We start from the raw sequence: 16451 nt of genomic DNA on the forward strand, positions 1-16451 counted from the left end.
CTGAGTGGAGAAAATCAGAAGAGAAAGGGTGGAGGTGAGGAGGTGGCAGCAGGTAGGTCAGTCATACAAGCCCTTGCAGCCCTTTCATGATCACTGGCTCCAGAAGCTTCCTTGGTCCCCGCAGCTCCAGTCTCTTCTAAGGCAGCCTTTTACCCTTCTCTCTCCCCATTCTCCCTGTTGTTCCATGCCAGCCACGCCTGCCTCTTCAATGCTCCCTGGACACACCTGTACACCCCTGCCTCCGGGCTTTGACAGTGGCCACTCCCATTGCCCAGAATGCTCTTCTCCCATGTTTCCACAAAGCCCAGGGCTTCCCACCATTTAGGTCTCATCCATATAGTACCTCCTTGGAGAGGCTTTCTGCCACCATCCTAACCACCACCACCTCCTCTATCGCATCGCCTTCTGTCCCACCCCCCTGCCCCCACACACGATGCACCCACTACCACTGGGTCAGTTCTGACACAGAGCAACCCTACAGAGTTTCCCTAGCTGTAAATATTGTCCAGAGCAGAGCACCTCATAATTTTTTCCATGATGCTTATACTTAAGTGGTCTTATTCATTTACTCACTTATTCTGGCCTGGTTTTTCCCACTAGAACACAGTTCACCAGTCCTACATCCCACTGTCTCAAAAAACACACAAACACTGCAATTGAATCCATTTAGCTGATTGAGACCCTCTCGGAGAGTTAGAACGGCCTCTTTAGACGACTGAGACTTTGCATCTTTACGTAGACAGGCAGCCTCCTCTTCCTCCCATGGAGCAGCTGGTGGACTCAAACCCATGCCCGGGTGGCTCATGGCCCGATACGTAGTGCACTGTGCCACCTGGGATCCTGCCCAGTGTTTGTAATTGTTCACTGTCATCCACGCCCTGCCTCACCAGTGGGATCCAGGGGAATGGAATCCACAGAATGCCATCCCAATCCTGTGTCGTGATTGGTCTCAGATGGGACCACGGGAATCTCACAGGATTCTCACTGGCTGGTTTCTGGAAGCATATCACCAGGTTGTTCTTCCCAGTCTATCATCGGGAAACATCACTGAAACCTGTTCAGCATCTCAGCAGCCGGGGAGCCTCCAGTGGCCATGGCTGTGCCTGAGTAGCATTGAACCTGGATCTCCCTCATGGAAGACAAGAATCCTACCCCTGAGAGTCACCGCCCAGCAGATGCTTACTCGGTATATGTTCACTAAACCGGACTCCACGCACAACACCCACGGGGGCAGCAGTCAAGAAATCAGGTGGCACATGGCCTCGGGCACATCTGCTGCCAAAGATCTATTTCAAGTGTTCCAAAGTCAAGAGGTCACTTTGAAGACTGAGGTGCACCTAACCCAAGCTGTGGGATTTCTGATCATTCTGCGTGCTCGTGAAAGCTGGGTGCTGAGTAAGTAAGAGCAGAGAAAAACGGAAGCCTCTGAATTACAGTCTTGCGGGGGGGGGGGAGAAATATACCGTGTGCTGCCGAAAAAATGAACAAATCTCTGTTGGAAGAAGCACCACCAGGACGCTCTTGGAGGAGAGGATGGTGGGACTCCAACTCACATCCTTTGGGCATGTTGTCAGGAGAGACCAGCACCCGGAGGAGGACCTCACGCTGGGAAACGTAGAGAGTCCATGAGAAAGAAGAAGCCCCTCCCCCTCCCCCCCGACAACGTAGATGGACACAGCAACTGTAACAGTGGGTTCCAACCCGGGGATGACCGTGAGGATGACCAAGGACGGAGCAGTGTTAAACGGAGGGTCACGATGAGTCAGACTGGTTTGATGGCATCTAACAATAAGACCGACCCCAGGCCAGATTATCCTGCCCGCCTGGAAGGGACACTCCCCACACCAGAAGAAAGATCTCAGTGGTGCTTACATCATTGGTTGTCAATTTGAGACTAGGAAGAGTGAAGTGGTGGAGTTTAGCCTGCCAAGCAGGTCGCCGCTTGATGACCTCATTTGGAGGCGCTAAGGAGAAATAGCTCCTTGGAGCCGGGACACAGGCTCACTCCCTGCGAGACATTACTGACAACAAGCCTGATGGAGCTATGCTGATGCATCCAGAGCCCTGGAGAAGTCACATGGAGACCCCTGCCAGCACTGAGATGCTTCTACCACCGCTGGGTCCACAAGACTTTCCACCCACTGGCCTGTCATCTTCCTGCATTCGGCATCATTGCATGTGTTTCATGAGTCTGAAGAGGGCTTTATAGACTAGTATCGAACATATGGGTTAATATTGGACTTATGGACTTGATCTGGACTGGACTAGAATGTTTTCTCAATATTCAATTGCTCTTGTACATAAAGCTCTCTCTTATACACTTATGAATGTCTCTGGATTTGTTTCTCTAGTCCACCTGGACTAACCCAATATCAAAAGGACTGGATCCCCTCTGACGCCTCATTGCACACACTGAGTCCAGATCAAAGAGGCACTGCCCAAGTTACCCAACAAGCCTGTGGTAGCATCCATTCTCAAAACATACCCCAGACCCGCTTCCCATCTGAGACCCCACAGCCTCTCTGTTCCTCAAGGATCCTACACAAAAGGACCTGTTAATATCTTAGACTAATTCACCCATTTCTTATAATCGCACATGAAAATAGGACTCATTCTCCCATGAATCGAGACCCCCCTTCCCTGGACAACTACATCTGATGCTGTACCAAAGGCTTTGCCTGCGCTGTCAGAGTTTGATGCCCAATCCATCGTTTGACTAGCTATGTGATCCTAAACAAGTGGCTTAACCTCTCTGGGCACCCATTTCCTTGTTTCCAGCCTGAGGATATCAACAGGGCCGCCCTCAAAAAGATTTTCAACCCCAAACTCCAAATGCATTGCCAATGAGTGGATTCTGACTCATAGCAACACTCTAGGGGAGGGTAGAATCGCCCCCGTGGGTTTGGGAGACTGTAAATCTTGAGGGAAGTAGAAAGCCTCATCTTTCTCCCTCGGAGCAGTTAGTGGTTTTGAACCGCAGCCCACTGCCTTACCCACTACATCCAATGAGCTATTGCACAGAAAGCACTTCACGCGGTGTTTGGCATTTGGCGAGCACCCAGGAAAGGTTTGCTGCTGTCGTTGGCATTTATCATTTTTATTGCCAACCTCGACTTCCCTGGCACCCTGGGCCTCCTGTAAAACACGTTGCTCAGGGATTCAGATCCTCTGGACTTGGCAAGAGGCTTCTCTCTCAAACACCCATCAGCTTCTCTCCCGTCGTCGGACCTTACACTTCACTGTGGTCCTTCTGTTTCTTCCCACCCCTGGTGGGTCAGGTACACCTGCTATGATTAGGCTCATGTGACTGGAAGCCCTTCTGCAAAAAACTGACAAACAGAGAAAGGAAGAAGAAGGGCACCTATCCAAACCCAAAGTTGAACAGAAACCACGGTCTCATGTACCCTGAGACCAGAAGAACTGGATGGTGCCCAGCTCCCACTGCCAACTATGCCAACCAAGACCACAATTGATGGGCCCCAGGATGGAGGAACCTGCAATTTCTGAGAAACAAACAAACGAAACAACAGACCTATAGGACGGGTGGAGACTGAGACTACCTCCCCGACATATTCTTCACCCCGAGAAACAAGAGTCACGGCCAAGGTCACCTGGTAGCTAAATAAAATCTGGCTCAAAAAAATAATGAGACGGGCTCAAGTGGAAAGCAAATGTGTTGAGAATGAGGAGGGCAACAAATGTGCAAATGCGCTTGTGGATTGTGATAGGAGTTGTACGAGCTCCCAAGAAAATGATTAAAACTAATAATAATGACTATCGGAAATACATAAACAAATCACGACTATCACCTGTGACTATTATGAATCATTAAAAAAATCGCCAAGATGAGACCGAACAATCAACAAGCGCTTTAAGACAACGATGAGAAGCTAGGCGGGCAGGGAAACTAGAAGAGCGCAACCAGGACAACCAGAGCAGCAATAACGAGAGCGTTAGGCATTGCAAAGACGGCCGTCAGTGTGATCGCACAAGGTGTGTGGAGATTGCTGAATGGGATCCCAAACTGCTTTGCAAACCTTCACCCAAAGCCCAGTAACAATATCTTACACAAAAGAACAACTGTGCTCACAAGGAAAATCGTGGCCGTTGAGTGGACTCTGATTCTCGGTGGGTAGAACGGTGCCCCGTTGATGTCCAGGGGCTAAATTTTCCAAGTGGATCCCCAGGCTGGGCTCACGAGGAACCTCCAGGTGGACCTAAGCCATCAATGTTTGGGGTTGGCCCCCCGCCCAGGGCCGCCCTGAAACAGCAAAGGCTAAAAGGACCGCCAACCTAGGTGTGAGCTAGAGCGTGCGAAGGCTGAGTGGGGAGGCCTCTGGAAGGATCCCGGGGCCTTTACATTCCCATTCTTGCTTTTTACAAAGGAAAACTCCAAGTCCTCGATGATGTAAGATGGGTGTGGTTTAAGCAAGAAAGCTGAATCTAATCAGGCGCCCCATCCATCAAAATACTGGCAAAGAAGCATACATTTTCATGGAAGTGCACTTTTGTATAAAATACACATGATTGATTCTAAGTTACAAAGAATTCAAGGGATGTGGGGGATTTTTACAATTCTCCTTAGCTGACGCACCAACCTTGGTCACACCAAACAAGGACTTTTTTTATCCTTCATTTGTCATCCTCATCCTCATCATCACCACCACCGTCGGAATCAGACAGATGTGGTAGATACCACTGATGTTCCCATTTCTCAGCTGAAGATGTGGCCTCAGCGTCTTGCCCGTGGTCACACGCAGGCGAGGGGAAGGGTCTTTGATTCCAGGTACGAATGAGACCTAAGCCCATGCCTTGGACTGCCTCTTCATGACCCACTGATGGGAAATGCATTTCCCCCCAGACCACAGCTTGGACCCCCAGATCCTAAGCAATCTCTGAACACTGCCTTTACCCATCTTGAGCCCTCCAGCCTCTTACCTTAGGGCCTGGACGTCCTGGATAGCCGGGAAGACCTGGCACCCCAAGCTTGCCCTACCAAGAAATAATGGAGCAAAGGTCAGAAATTGTAGCCCGGGGGTCAGAGGGGAAATGTCAGCGATGGCTGTGACATGAAGGGAGGGGGAGCAGGTGGGACAAAGTCGGTCCTGATTTCTACCTGCGAAGGACAAGTCCTTAGACATCATTCAAGAATTTCATATCTGTTTCCTTGTCTGGACAGTGGGGATCCCCTCATGCACCTGGTAGCTGTGGTGATAACCATAAGATTGGTGGTGGTGGAGGTGGTGGTGGTGGTGGTGGTGGTGGAGGTGGGACTGTGTATATGGAATCTCTCTGAAACCTCAGCTTGGGGGGGGGGGGGTCAGGGCCGGGGGAGATGGCAGTGCTGGACAGAGGGTCAGGAGCATCAGGGTTCCATGTTAGCTGGAGGATGGAGGATGGGGGTGGGAGGGGATGTCTAAGGTCCTCTACCTTCTCCCCAGCTGAGCCAGGGGGCCCTTCCTCGCCAGCCAGTCCTGCCTGACCCTTCAGCCCTTCAGGGCCATCCTCACCGCGGGGGCCAGGAGGGCCTGAGTGCCCCTGGAAGGGAAAGGAGAGACCCTGGCCTCAGTCACGTTGTCACTCTGTCCTCTTAACCCCAGCTCACCATTCCCTACACTCCCCAAGCCCCCCAGACGCACCAGACCCCTCGCATGGAGCTCTTCTTACCCGGTCGCCTTTAAGCCCCCCGTCACCCTTGAAGCCTGGGAAGCCATCCTCTCCCTGTGTGGACAAGAGCATGGATGTCAGAGAGGGCCACCGCCAGGGTCCCATTCCTGGGACTCCCCCCAACCCCCAAGGAAGCAGCTTCCTTCTCACCTTCTCGCCTTTCTCACCCTGGAAGCCCCGGTTGCCAGAGGTACCCTGAAGTGGGGGGCAAAAAACCCAGAAACACTCAGACCCCTTTCTGGGCTTGAGCACAGCCCTACAGGAAGACAATATCCGCCAAGAGGGAGATGGAGGAAAAATGGGAAAGAAAGGGAATAAGGCAAATAGGGGTGGCGGGGGCGGGGGGGGGAGATGGTCGATACGTTGTTTAAGTTATTGAACGAAACCTAATTCACCTGGAAAGTTTCTAAAAAGAAGAAGCTGAATGACACACACACACACACAAACTCAGTCCCCTTGCCCCAAACCATCCAGGACAGTCCCATGAATATACTGGACAGGAGCGGGGGTGGGAAAATTACCTCTCCCCAAAGCCAGCTGGCTGGTGTGGTGTAGGAGAGGAGGCCCACACCCCGCCCTCCCTCCCTCCCTTCCTTCCGACAGGCAGCATCCCAAGGTCGTTTGTGTGGGGGTGTGCAGGGAAGCTAGATTTCCAAGTAACTGATTCCTGTCTCCTAGGGACATTGTGTACACAGCTCCTTCTGGCAGGAGAAGGAAGAGGAACATTCCAGGCCCCAGTCTCATTCTGAAAGCAAGGGAATGTTTCCCATTGTGTTGGCTACAAGGCGACTCTGTGCTTTGCTACAGCGTGACGGCTCGGAGCGAGCAAGTCTGGGCTCGGCTCACACCAAACTCTGGACTTGGGCCACCGGGAAATCTGCACTAGGATGCAACCTAACCTAGCTCCGAGAGACAATGAAATCGTACTTGGATACAACGTAACTGAGACAAGATGCAACATGGAAATTGCACTGGATACAATGAAACGATGTGTTTAGATACCAGCAGGATTGTGTTCAGTCACAGTGCAAATTTACTGAACCTAATGGAACTGAGCTTGGTCTCTGGCCGTGGCTACAACGTAACCAGATTCAACTACAACATAGGCTTCCCGGATACTAAGTGATACATAGCTAGGCTTGGCTACAATGTAGCTCCGAGTTTGGCTACCAACAGGCCAGTGGCCACCTACAGTTTAGCTGCCTCCTTGATGGCAGGGTGAGGACCCTTTTCTACAATATGAAAATGTGAGAAGTCAGATATCGCCAAACTGGTGTGGGACCACAGAAAACAGGGGCCTGTCCTTGGCTACAATGTAACGACTCAGCCCTAATGGGGATGTGCACTCCATGGTCCCTGCACTTGGGGCCACAGCACAAACCTATTTAACCACCGTGTGGTTCTCAGCTTGCCCCAGACTGGTTGTACCTGTGGAATTATGTGGCTCTGGGCTTTTAGAGACTAGTACACTTCCACTTGACTATCACACACTGACCTGGACTACAAGGTGGTGTGTGTACTTGTGGTAAAATTATGTTTCGCGTCTAATAGGCCTAACCACTCTCAACCACACGGCGACTGATTGCAACTGCGCTGTAATTACTGTCCTGTGGTTGTTTCACTCCAAGGTCACAAACACACACTTCTGCAGGCCGTAGCTCAGACCCCAGACCCACTCCTTGGATGACAGGCTGGTTCCTTCCTCCACACACCCAGCCAATTTTTGATGGAGTTGACCTCCCTGAAGGTCATGGAGAAATCCAGCATGTTCCACCTACCTTCACACCCCGAGGTCCAGGATAGCCCGGGGGGCCTGCTGACCCTAGTGGACCCTGAAATGGAGATGAAGTCAGTGCCCTCCTCTCACCCTGGTGACCCTCTAACTCCTGGCCCTGCCGACCAACCCTCACCCCCAGCGCAACCTTTCTGTCAGCAACTCACCTGAGCCCCCTTCTCTCCTGCGGGGCCTTCGTGGCCTGGGTGACCCTGAGAGGAGGAATATACTCAGTGATCAAGGACCCAGATGTTCTGTTTGTACCCAGATTCCAAAGCCAACCCCTTCCTTCTGCCTCCTGGTCCTAGCTCCCTCCCAGTTTTACTCAGACCCCACTTCTCACCGGAGGCCCATCCACTCCTGGAAGACCGAGTATTCCTGGATTCCCAGGAGGGCCCTGAAACAAGATAAAGAGTGAAGGGGAGATGGGTGGTCCCCCCATATGCCATTGGGTCTGCTCTGTCTCTAGAGAATTAAGAGATGGGGTGTAGAGCCAGGGTGATAGACACGCTGGGGTGGCAGAGGATTCCCAGCACACCCCTTGCCTTACATGTGCCTCCCACTCATTGCTTCCACTGCAGAGGGGTGGAGCTGGGCAGTAGGAGGGAGCCCCCTGTGTCCTGCAGGCAGCTGGAAAGTCCTGAGGTGGGCAATGTGACCCAGCTAAGCCAATCAGATTCTTTCCTGAGACTTTGAACTATGAGGCCCAGAAAATATGATCAGATGGATTTGATCTTAGTGAGGTGGTGAGGCAGTTCAGGGTCATACAGAAACAGAAGTCGAGGTGAGGACCAGCTACCACAGGTGCAGAAAGAAGCATACCTGCCACAGATGGAAACAGGAGCCCAAGGAGGAGACCACAGGATGGGGGGGGGGCTCTGTCCTGTCCCCTGAGAATGCTTTCTGACAATATTGGCTGGCCTTGCTGGTTCTCTGCCTCTTACAGCCCACCCTCCCCCAGCAGTAGTGGCTCCTTGCAGCCCTCGGCTTGTTGAGCCTTTGAGCCAAGGGAAACAGCTTTTCCTAGAGACAAGGAAGCCTTTCCAGGAAGCGCTCATAAATGGAGCTGTCACTCACCTTCTCCCCAGGAATGCCAATGAGTCCTTGGGGGCCAGGGATCCCCTGAAGGCACAAACATTAGAAGGGAAGGGAAGGTCAGTAAGTGCTGAGGTTGGGAGAACTGGGGGCTCGTCCAGAGTCTTGCCTGACCATCACTCTCCCTGCCCCACACTTGTTACTGAAAAAGAACTCAAACCTGCGACCCAGGGTTTCCCTGCTGTCCTGGAGGGCCTGGTTCTCCTGGAGGGCCCTGGGGGGAGGGAGAAGGGGTTTGGTGTAAGGGCTCTTGGTATAGAGGTGTCTGAGGCTGAAATAGGGGGCATGGGAGTGGATGAGGGCAGGGACTGTTACAGAGGGAAAGAGGGATCCATGAAGAGCCACACAGCCCGAGTGTCCAGAAGGTTCCAAGGTTGGACACCTACCGCGTTCCCTTTGGCACCTGGTGCACCATTGATCCCGAATGCACCCTGGGGAGAGAGAAAGTGTGACGCCAAGACCAGGAGACACTGAGGCATGCAGGTGGAGAGGGAATGATGTACTGAGGAGAGGGGTAAGAGAGACACGGGCAGGTATGCAGGGGGACAGCACAGCTCACCGGACGTCCTGGGGGGCCAGGAGAACCCCTGGGGCCAATCAGTCCTCGGGGGCCCTGAAAGAATTTCAACATCACCTCTGGACTTTCTTCAGAGGCCCCCCGTGACACCCTCCCCTGCACCAAACCCAGGGTGCTCACGACTCACCGGCTCCCCGGCCTGGCCAGTGGGCCCTGAAGGTCCTTTTGCTCCCTGTGGAAAAGCACGGAGCACTTGGTGATTGGGGGGGGGGCACCGTCCTTGGGGAGCCATGTCCCTCTCTCATCGGGACAGCCCCTCCTTTGCATCACGCTGAGTCAGTGCCCGAGGCAGGATGCAGCAGCAGGAGTCCATGTGATTCCATTCTGGTCCCTGACTCCAATCCTGTGTCCCCCAGTCTCACCACCCCACTCCAAAAATAGACCATCTCCCTCAAGCCTGCCAGGCAGTGCAGTGCACAACCTCCCCCTTCACCCATCCCCTGATGCCTCTACTCCACCCTGACTCTCCTGGCTCCCGAGCCTCCAACCTGTCCCCACACTGACCTTCTCGCCATCCTCTCCTGGAGGGCCAGGCTGCCCCACATGGCCAAAGTCACCCTAAAGGGAGATCAGAGGAGAGATCGGAGTAGGGGCCAACCCCTCAGGAAAGTAGCTTAGGCCTGAGGGGTTGAGGACTCAGGCCCAGGGATAAAGCGGTGACAGTGGGTGTGGAAGGGAGGGCTTGAATATAAGTATGGGGGGGCTTGGACACAAGGGAGGGGCCATGGACACTCACCCTTTGGCCCTTCTCACCGGGCAACCCTGGCAGGCCATCAAAGCCACGATCACCCTGCCCAAAGAGATGCCAACTGAACTCGCGCCCTCGACCCCGACAGTTCCCCAACCCCTGGGACTGACCCTGTTCATTACCTTGGGTCCCGTGTCCCCTGGGAGACCCCGAGCTCCATCTGCTCCAGAGCGACCCTGTGGAAGAGGTGAGCCCAAGGATTAAGGATCAACCGAACCTCTAATGCTTTCCAAGAGAGGGACCCTCTCAGGCATTGTCCACCACATCATGGAGATGCTTGCTGGCCTTTACTGGGTACCTTCATCAGACAGGCATCTATGAGGGGATCCTTCGGGTAGAGCATAGCCTCCTAAGCAGAACACGGCTCACGCACTAATCTGCTATCTCCGGTGCCCTGGCTTTCACCCAAACCATCACCGTGACCAAAAAGAAGAGCCCTCCACATCCTTACACATGCAATGGTTTGGGGTTCTCTCCTTCATCATTTCCCACAATGCACCAAGCTCTTCTTTTGTAAATGTTGCTTCTTCTGCTTGGAACGCTCTTCTCTCTCCCCGTGCACTTGGCTAACCCTCAGACAGCCACTCAACTCCCTCTCTCTCAGGGCCAGGAGCTTCCTAACGCTGTCCAATGCCGGGCGCAAATTCCTTCAGCGAAGAGCTGAAGCCATCCCCTGCCCTTGGTGCTCTCATCCCACCAATGACACCGGCAGACCCAGTGGCACAGCGCCGAGGGTCCCGCTGGCCACTGAGAGATGTGCAAAGCTTGGCCAAGATGGTTCGAAGTCACTCACCATCTTGCCTTCTCGGCCGGGCGGGCCACGGGGGCCCTGGAGGCCTCGGGGACCCTGGAAAAGGAGAAGTAAGAGGAAAGACTCCCCTTGGGCCATTCCTTAGGAAGGGCAGTAGTTAGTAGGGTAGGTCTCTTGGTCACTTTCCCTCAAAAGCCCCTTATCTTCGAGCTCTGGAGGAAGAACTCCCCCCCCCACACTCTTGTGCCCACCCCCCACCAATCTCACCTGCGGTCCAATTTCTCCCACCTCTCCTTTCAGGCCTGGGTACCCAGGAAGACCCTGGGAGAAGGATGGGATGGGGAAGTTCAGTTAGAAGTAGGTGACCATTCGGCATATCCTACTCTAGAGAGCCTCTTTACTCACCATGGGGCCTGGGCGCCCAGTGAGTCCCACGGGACCAGGGGGACCTTTCATGGAAAGCTGTCGACACAAAAGCGAGTAGAGAGTTGGGTCTCCTTCAAGACCCCCAACTTCCCCCACAAAGGCATGCCCAGGAAAGAAGCATCCCTCTGTGTTCTGACAGCCCCTCCTTATCCCCCCCATCCCCCCCCCCACTCACCTGAGCCTGCTGCAGGACAGCCTGAGCCTGAGCCTGCTGGAAGGAGACTGAGGGCCCTTTGATGGATGCGCCACTTGCAAACTGGAACTGGGGAGCAACTTGTGGTGAAGGGGGGCCCCAAGGAGAGGCCCACCCCTGGGTTAGAACCCCACCCGCCAGGGCTGTGCCTCCCTATCTCCCTCTTTGGGACTTCAGCCCAATGTGAAACCACTAAGCCACCAGGGTACCTTCCCAACTCCTTCTTACCGGCATCATGATCACGGTGCCTGGTAGACCCCGTATCCCGTCAATGCCAGGGGTCCCTGGGAGGCCAGCAGGGCCCTGAGAGGGAGGGAGACACAGACATGGAGGAAAGCATGGCAGAGATCCTGAGAAGAGGGAAGAGGTGAGGAGAGACGGACAAGAATAGAGGCAGAGGGAGGGAGGCAGGGAGGGATGGGGAGAGCAATGGCCACAGAGAAAGGGTCACAGAAAGTGAACAAAACGGCAATGACAAAGGGGGACAGCGAGAAAAGGAGGGGCTCAACAGAGAGATGACAGAGACACACACACACACACACACACGGAAGATGAAGGTGGGCCAGAAAAGCAATTCGAGAGGCAGAAAGACTGAGGAAGAGCACGTCAGAAAAGGAACCAGAGAGAGAATTCATGCGCAGGGAGAGAGATGGGCTTGAGACCCAGGGCAGTGTCTCGGCCAGTCTGGCGCCCCGAGGACCACATTCATGCCTCCTTGCTCCCAATCTAAAAACCTCACCTCCTCAGATGGTTACAACCCAAGGGGAGCTCCTTACCGGTTGCCCGGGGTCCCCAGGAAATCCCGGGGGACCAGGAGGGCCTGAGGGGCCATCTGCCCCCTGTCAGAGACAGAAAAACAGAAGTCACAAGAAGTTCAAGGTTTGAGCCAGGTTGACATCTGGCCCACCATTGACAGGGACTGCACACGGACCCCTCCATTTCACCACCCATCGGACCCAACCCCTCCATACTAAGCCAACCTACATGGACCCCAATGTTACACTCCAGCGCCTGCTCTGACTCATGTCAGAACATCAGGCAACAGTACCCACTGACTCCCGCCGGAAGGTCACAGCATCACCACCCCCTCTGGAAGGAAAAGACCACGAGGATGAAGACAAAATGCCATGACTCACCCTGGGTCCTGGGGCACCCGGAGGTCCCTCAAACTGCTGCCCCTAAAGGAAGAGATGCGTGTCACCCCCAGGATAGCCCTCAACACCCCTCATTCCTCCAAACCCCCAGCCCCTCACCTGCTCAACCACTGCCGGTTCTCCTTTGGCCCCCTTCTCTCCAGCATCCTAGAGAAGAGGGGGGAAGAGGGAAGAGCCGTGAACTACGGACCACTCGGGGGCCCAGCCTCACACTCATCTTCCGCAGCCCCTTCTTGCACAAGAAGGGTCCTCCCTCAGAGCCGGACTTGCTACACTTTCTTCAAGCAGCATCCTCCCCTCCCCCCATCCCCCTCCCCACTAAGGAACATGAACTCTAGGAGCATGAACTCTAAATCCTGGTGCCTGCTCTGCTTCGTCTCTCACTCAGCTGAATGAGGATACTGGGCAGCTTCCCCACCCCTCACCCCATGGCCCCCTTTGTCCTCATCTGTAAGGTCCGTGGGTGAATGAGGGTCCTGCATGCCCCACATGAGGATGAAGAAACAAAAACAATGTCTGGCACATAAAAAGCACCAAGAGCAAATTAGTTACGGTCGTTTACTTCTTCCCCTCTCTACTACCAAAGCTAGAGTGCATGTGCTCTTCTTTGTCTGGGTTTTCCGTTAGTTACTTATACCATTTGTTCGAACTTGTGTTGTTATTGTTTGAACCAAGGCGGTTTTATTGATTTTTTAAGTTCATGGGAAAGTTACATTATTAATTCCATTATTTTTCCACAAATGTTTGAAGGCCCCCTTGTATACGGAAGAACAGGGATGCCTACGTGTACATTTCCATAATGCCAACTGCATCTTTGAGCTGGGCAACCATTCTCAGCATCCTTTCCCAAGCTGTTCCTCATCCATGAACTCACTGCTCCTCCAGGTTCCAATCTAATCTTTTGAGTTGCTGTTATCAGTCTGGTCCCATTAACGCGCGTGCACACACACACACACACACACACAGAGCCATTGAGTCAATTCTGTCTCATGGAGACCCTCTAGCACAGGGTAGAGCTGCCCCTTTGGGTTTCCAAGACTGTAACTCTTTTCAGGAATAGAAAGCCTCATCTTTCTCCCACAGAGTGCCTGGAAGTTTTGAACTGCTGACCTTGTGGTTAGTAGCCCCACACACAGCACACTGTGCCACCAGGGCTCCTTGGTGGCCTAGAGATAGATCTGTAATAAACACAATGCTCTCAAAGCAGATATTCTTTACCAGGTAGACTAGGCTATTGCTTGTTTCTGAGAAGACTTGGGGGAATGGTTTGGGTTTGAGGTTTGTCGATGATCTCAGAGCAACTGTTTCAAGAGATCAGCCAGACTCCGTAAGTCCTCAGAGTCTGGATTCCCTGCAAACTAGATCTGTCCTGCCTCCTCCCAACCTGAGCTGATCTATATTATTTCCGTAGGCAGTGTCATCCATCCTTTGGCTAACAATACCATTTCGGGATTAATGAGTCTCAAAGGTTTCCCTCCAGCCTAGACCAGAGTCCTGAACTCCACAATCTCCTAACCAGCCTCCTCTTGACATCCCCACCTGGATGCCAAATAGGCGCCTTACACTTAAGAGGAGCACAAAGAGGTCCCGGACACTCTTCTTTTGCCCCTTTCATCAGGCTTCCACCTCTTAATCAGGGGTCCCCTGGGCCTCTACCTAGTCATCCTTGCATCTTTCTCCTCATTCCACAGCGCAAAGGGAATCCATGTCCCCCACCCACTGCTCCCGCTCTCCAACAGCAGCCCCTCATCCAGCTCACCACGTCCTCTCGCCCCACCAGTTGCTATTGAGTTGGTCCTAACCCATAGCCACCTCCCCTGGATGTGTCAGAGCCCCCCTGGGGCCCTTAGGATTCCTGATGGCTGGGTTTTCAGAAGTATATCGCCAACCCTTTCTTCAGAGAGCCCGGTGGGTGGACTTGAACCATCCACCCTTAGGGTTGCCGCTGAAGGCATGGGTTGGTTCTCCAGGTTTCTCTGTGCCGCTCTGGCTCCCCCTACAGTCCACTTGCCACTGAGCAGCCAGAGGGAGCTTTCAAAACTCGTTCCCACATCCTGGGCCCCCCCAGTGCCTTCCCACCCTGCTGAGACTTAGAGCCAAACTCAGCCAGGAACACAATGCCCTTCCCAATGTCAGCACTCAGGAAATATGTGTCAGCTGTACTGGGGCGGAGGAATCCACAGGAGAAAAGAGAGGGCGCGTGGCCCTGCGTGTGTCTGTGATTGACATGCGTCCCCTGCCCATGATGCGGCCACCCCCGCTCACAGGGAAGAGCTGGAACTGAGTCATTGATGACTGCTCGGCTGCGTGGAAGAGGGGGCCCATGGTGAGGCTGTCTCCTTCCTCCCCCTCCGTCTTCAGGGTGTCCAGTTCAGCATCGATGTCAGGGTCCGGGTCCTCCTGAGGAGAGTCGGGCAGAATGAACATGTCCCTTGGCCTCCTGTGTCATCCCCCTCCCATCCAGCCTCCCCTTCCAGACCCGTCCTCTGCCCACCCACCTGCAGAACGGGGACGCTGCGGTCAGCAGGCACTGTGGTGGAGATCACCAGGGGAGGCATGGAGGCTGGAGGCAGAGCTGGGTGTGGCATGGTGGTCTTGGGGGTGTCCACAGAGGTCTGGAGCCGAGACAGAGGGTGCATCAGGTCTGGGAGACAGGGTTCAATCGAGACAAACAACAATAACCGTAAAAGCTCCCTGCCATCGAGTGGATGCCGGCACATACCCTATAGGACAGGGGGGAACTGCCCTCCCCGCCGTGAGTCTCCGAGACTGCAGCTCTTTACGCGAGCAGAAAGCCTCAATTTTCTCCCTCAGAGCGAGCGGTGATTTCAAACTGCCGACCTTGCAGTTGGCAAGGTCACTATCCCACAATGGAGAGGCAAAAGAGGAGACAGGCCTGTCTCCTGGGAACTCCCAGTCTGGGAAGAGGGGCAGAACATTCCCAAGGAACATGGAAAGGGTTTAGGGTCAGAGCTGGCCAGTGAGAGCAAAGGTCAAGGTGTGCTGGCTGGACCAGAGGAGCCAGCAGGGGGAGCATGGGGGATGAAGGAGAGGCCCGGCTGGGTCAGGTCCCAGAGGCCAGGGAGGCAGAGGGGAGCTGGCTCCAGAGTCCAGTAGTCAAAGTCAAGGTCCAGAACTCAGGGCCAGACTCCCGGAAGCCCATCTCACATGTCCAGTCCCAAGGCACAGCTCAGCAGTCAGCCAGCCAGGCCCCAGGCTGAGAGAGTGTGGCAGTTCCTCCCAGCGTGGCCAGCTGCAGACGAATTGGGTCAAGGCAGATAAAAATGGGTGGCAGGGGCCCAGGTGAGGGACCAGAGCCGAGGAGGAAGGTGGGGAGGGGCCAGTTTATAGCTGGGGGGCTGTGTCCCCAGCCTAAAGGGGCAACCTCTTTGCCCCATAAACGCTGAGGGTAGAAGTAAGAAAACTAGTGACCCCTTCCCCTATGAAAGGCCTTCCAACTAGTGGCTTCCCTGTCCTCCCTGCCCAGTACCCCCCAATAAATGACCCAAAGCAGTAGCCCCTAGACAATTCTATCTGTAACTAGTGACCTCCACTCATGACCCACAGCCAGTGACCTCCAATTAATAATCCCCAGGGACTCCAGGAAGTGCCCCAAACCAGTGACTCACAGGAAGTAGCCCTCATCGGTGACTCACAAATAACAAACCCACCTCAATGGACCCCCAACATGTTGACCATACATGACTCCCCAGTGAATGACCCAACTTGGGTGGGGGGAGGGAAAAAAAGAGGAGCTGATACCAAGGATTCAATAGAAAGTAAATGTCTAGAAAAGAGTGACAGCAACATATGTACAAACATGCTTGATCCAATTGATGCATAGGACATTATAAGGGTTGCAAGATCCCCAAATAAAATGATCTTTTAATTAAAAAATAATAATTAAAAAAATAAGTGAATGACCCCATCAATGAGCTCTACCAGGAGCCTCCGCAAGAGCCCCTCCAACCAACTTCCATCAATGACCCCTAATCATTTTTCTTCCAATCAAGGATCCCCCTGAGCAATGAGTACCCCCAATCAATGACCCCCAAACAGAATTCTT

General features: G+C 53.7%; 1 protein-coding gene across 2 annotated transcripts in view; it reads right to left on the reverse strand.

The window, feature by feature from the left end:
- Positions 1–16451, reverse strand: part of COL5A3 (collagen type V alpha 3 chain) — a 40889-nt gene that overhangs the window by 16787 nt on the left and 7651 nt on the right. For both annotated transcript variants that reach the window (XM_075546587.1, XM_075546578.1), the window contains exons 7-31: positions 14884–15000; positions 14651–14785; positions 12485–12532; positions 12368–12409; positions 12008–12070; positions 11460–11534; positions 11214–11300; positions 11018–11074; positions 10880–10933; positions 10655–10708; positions 9984–10037; positions 9850–9903; positions 9618–9671; positions 9241–9285; positions 9096–9149; positions 8923–8967; positions 8697–8750; positions 8519–8563; positions 7785–7838; positions 7609–7653; positions 7446–7499; positions 5818–5862; positions 5668–5721; positions 5431–5538; positions 4939–4992 (exon numbers count right to left, since the gene is read on the reverse strand). In XM_075546587.1, the coding sequence (XP_075402702.1) occupies positions 4939–4992; positions 5431–5538; positions 5668–5721; positions 5818–5862; positions 7446–7499; positions 7609–7653; positions 7785–7838; positions 8519–8563; positions 8697–8750; positions 8923–8967; positions 9096–9149; positions 9241–9285; positions 9618–9671; positions 9850–9903; positions 9984–10037; positions 10655–10708; positions 10880–10933; positions 11018–11074; positions 11214–11300; positions 11460–11534; positions 12008–12070; positions 12368–12409; positions 12485–12532; positions 14651–14785; positions 14884–15000 (1551 nt within the window). The remainder of the gene's footprint in view (positions 1–4938; positions 4993–5430; positions 5539–5667; positions 5722–5817; positions 5863–7445; positions 7500–7608; positions 7654–7784; positions 7839–8518; positions 8564–8696; positions 8751–8922; positions 8968–9095; positions 9150–9240; positions 9286–9617; positions 9672–9849; positions 9904–9983; positions 10038–10654; positions 10709–10879; positions 10934–11017; positions 11075–11213; positions 11301–11459; positions 11535–12007; positions 12071–12367; positions 12410–12484; positions 12533–14650; positions 14786–14883; positions 15001–16451) is intronic.

This window comes from Tenrec ecaudatus, chromosome 1 (assembly GCF_050624435.1).
Source record: "Tenrec ecaudatus isolate mTenEca1 chromosome 1, mTenEca1.hap1, whole genome shotgun sequence".
Taxonomy (NCBI): domain Eukaryota; kingdom Metazoa; phylum Chordata; class Mammalia; order Afrosoricida; family Tenrecidae; genus Tenrec; species Tenrec ecaudatus.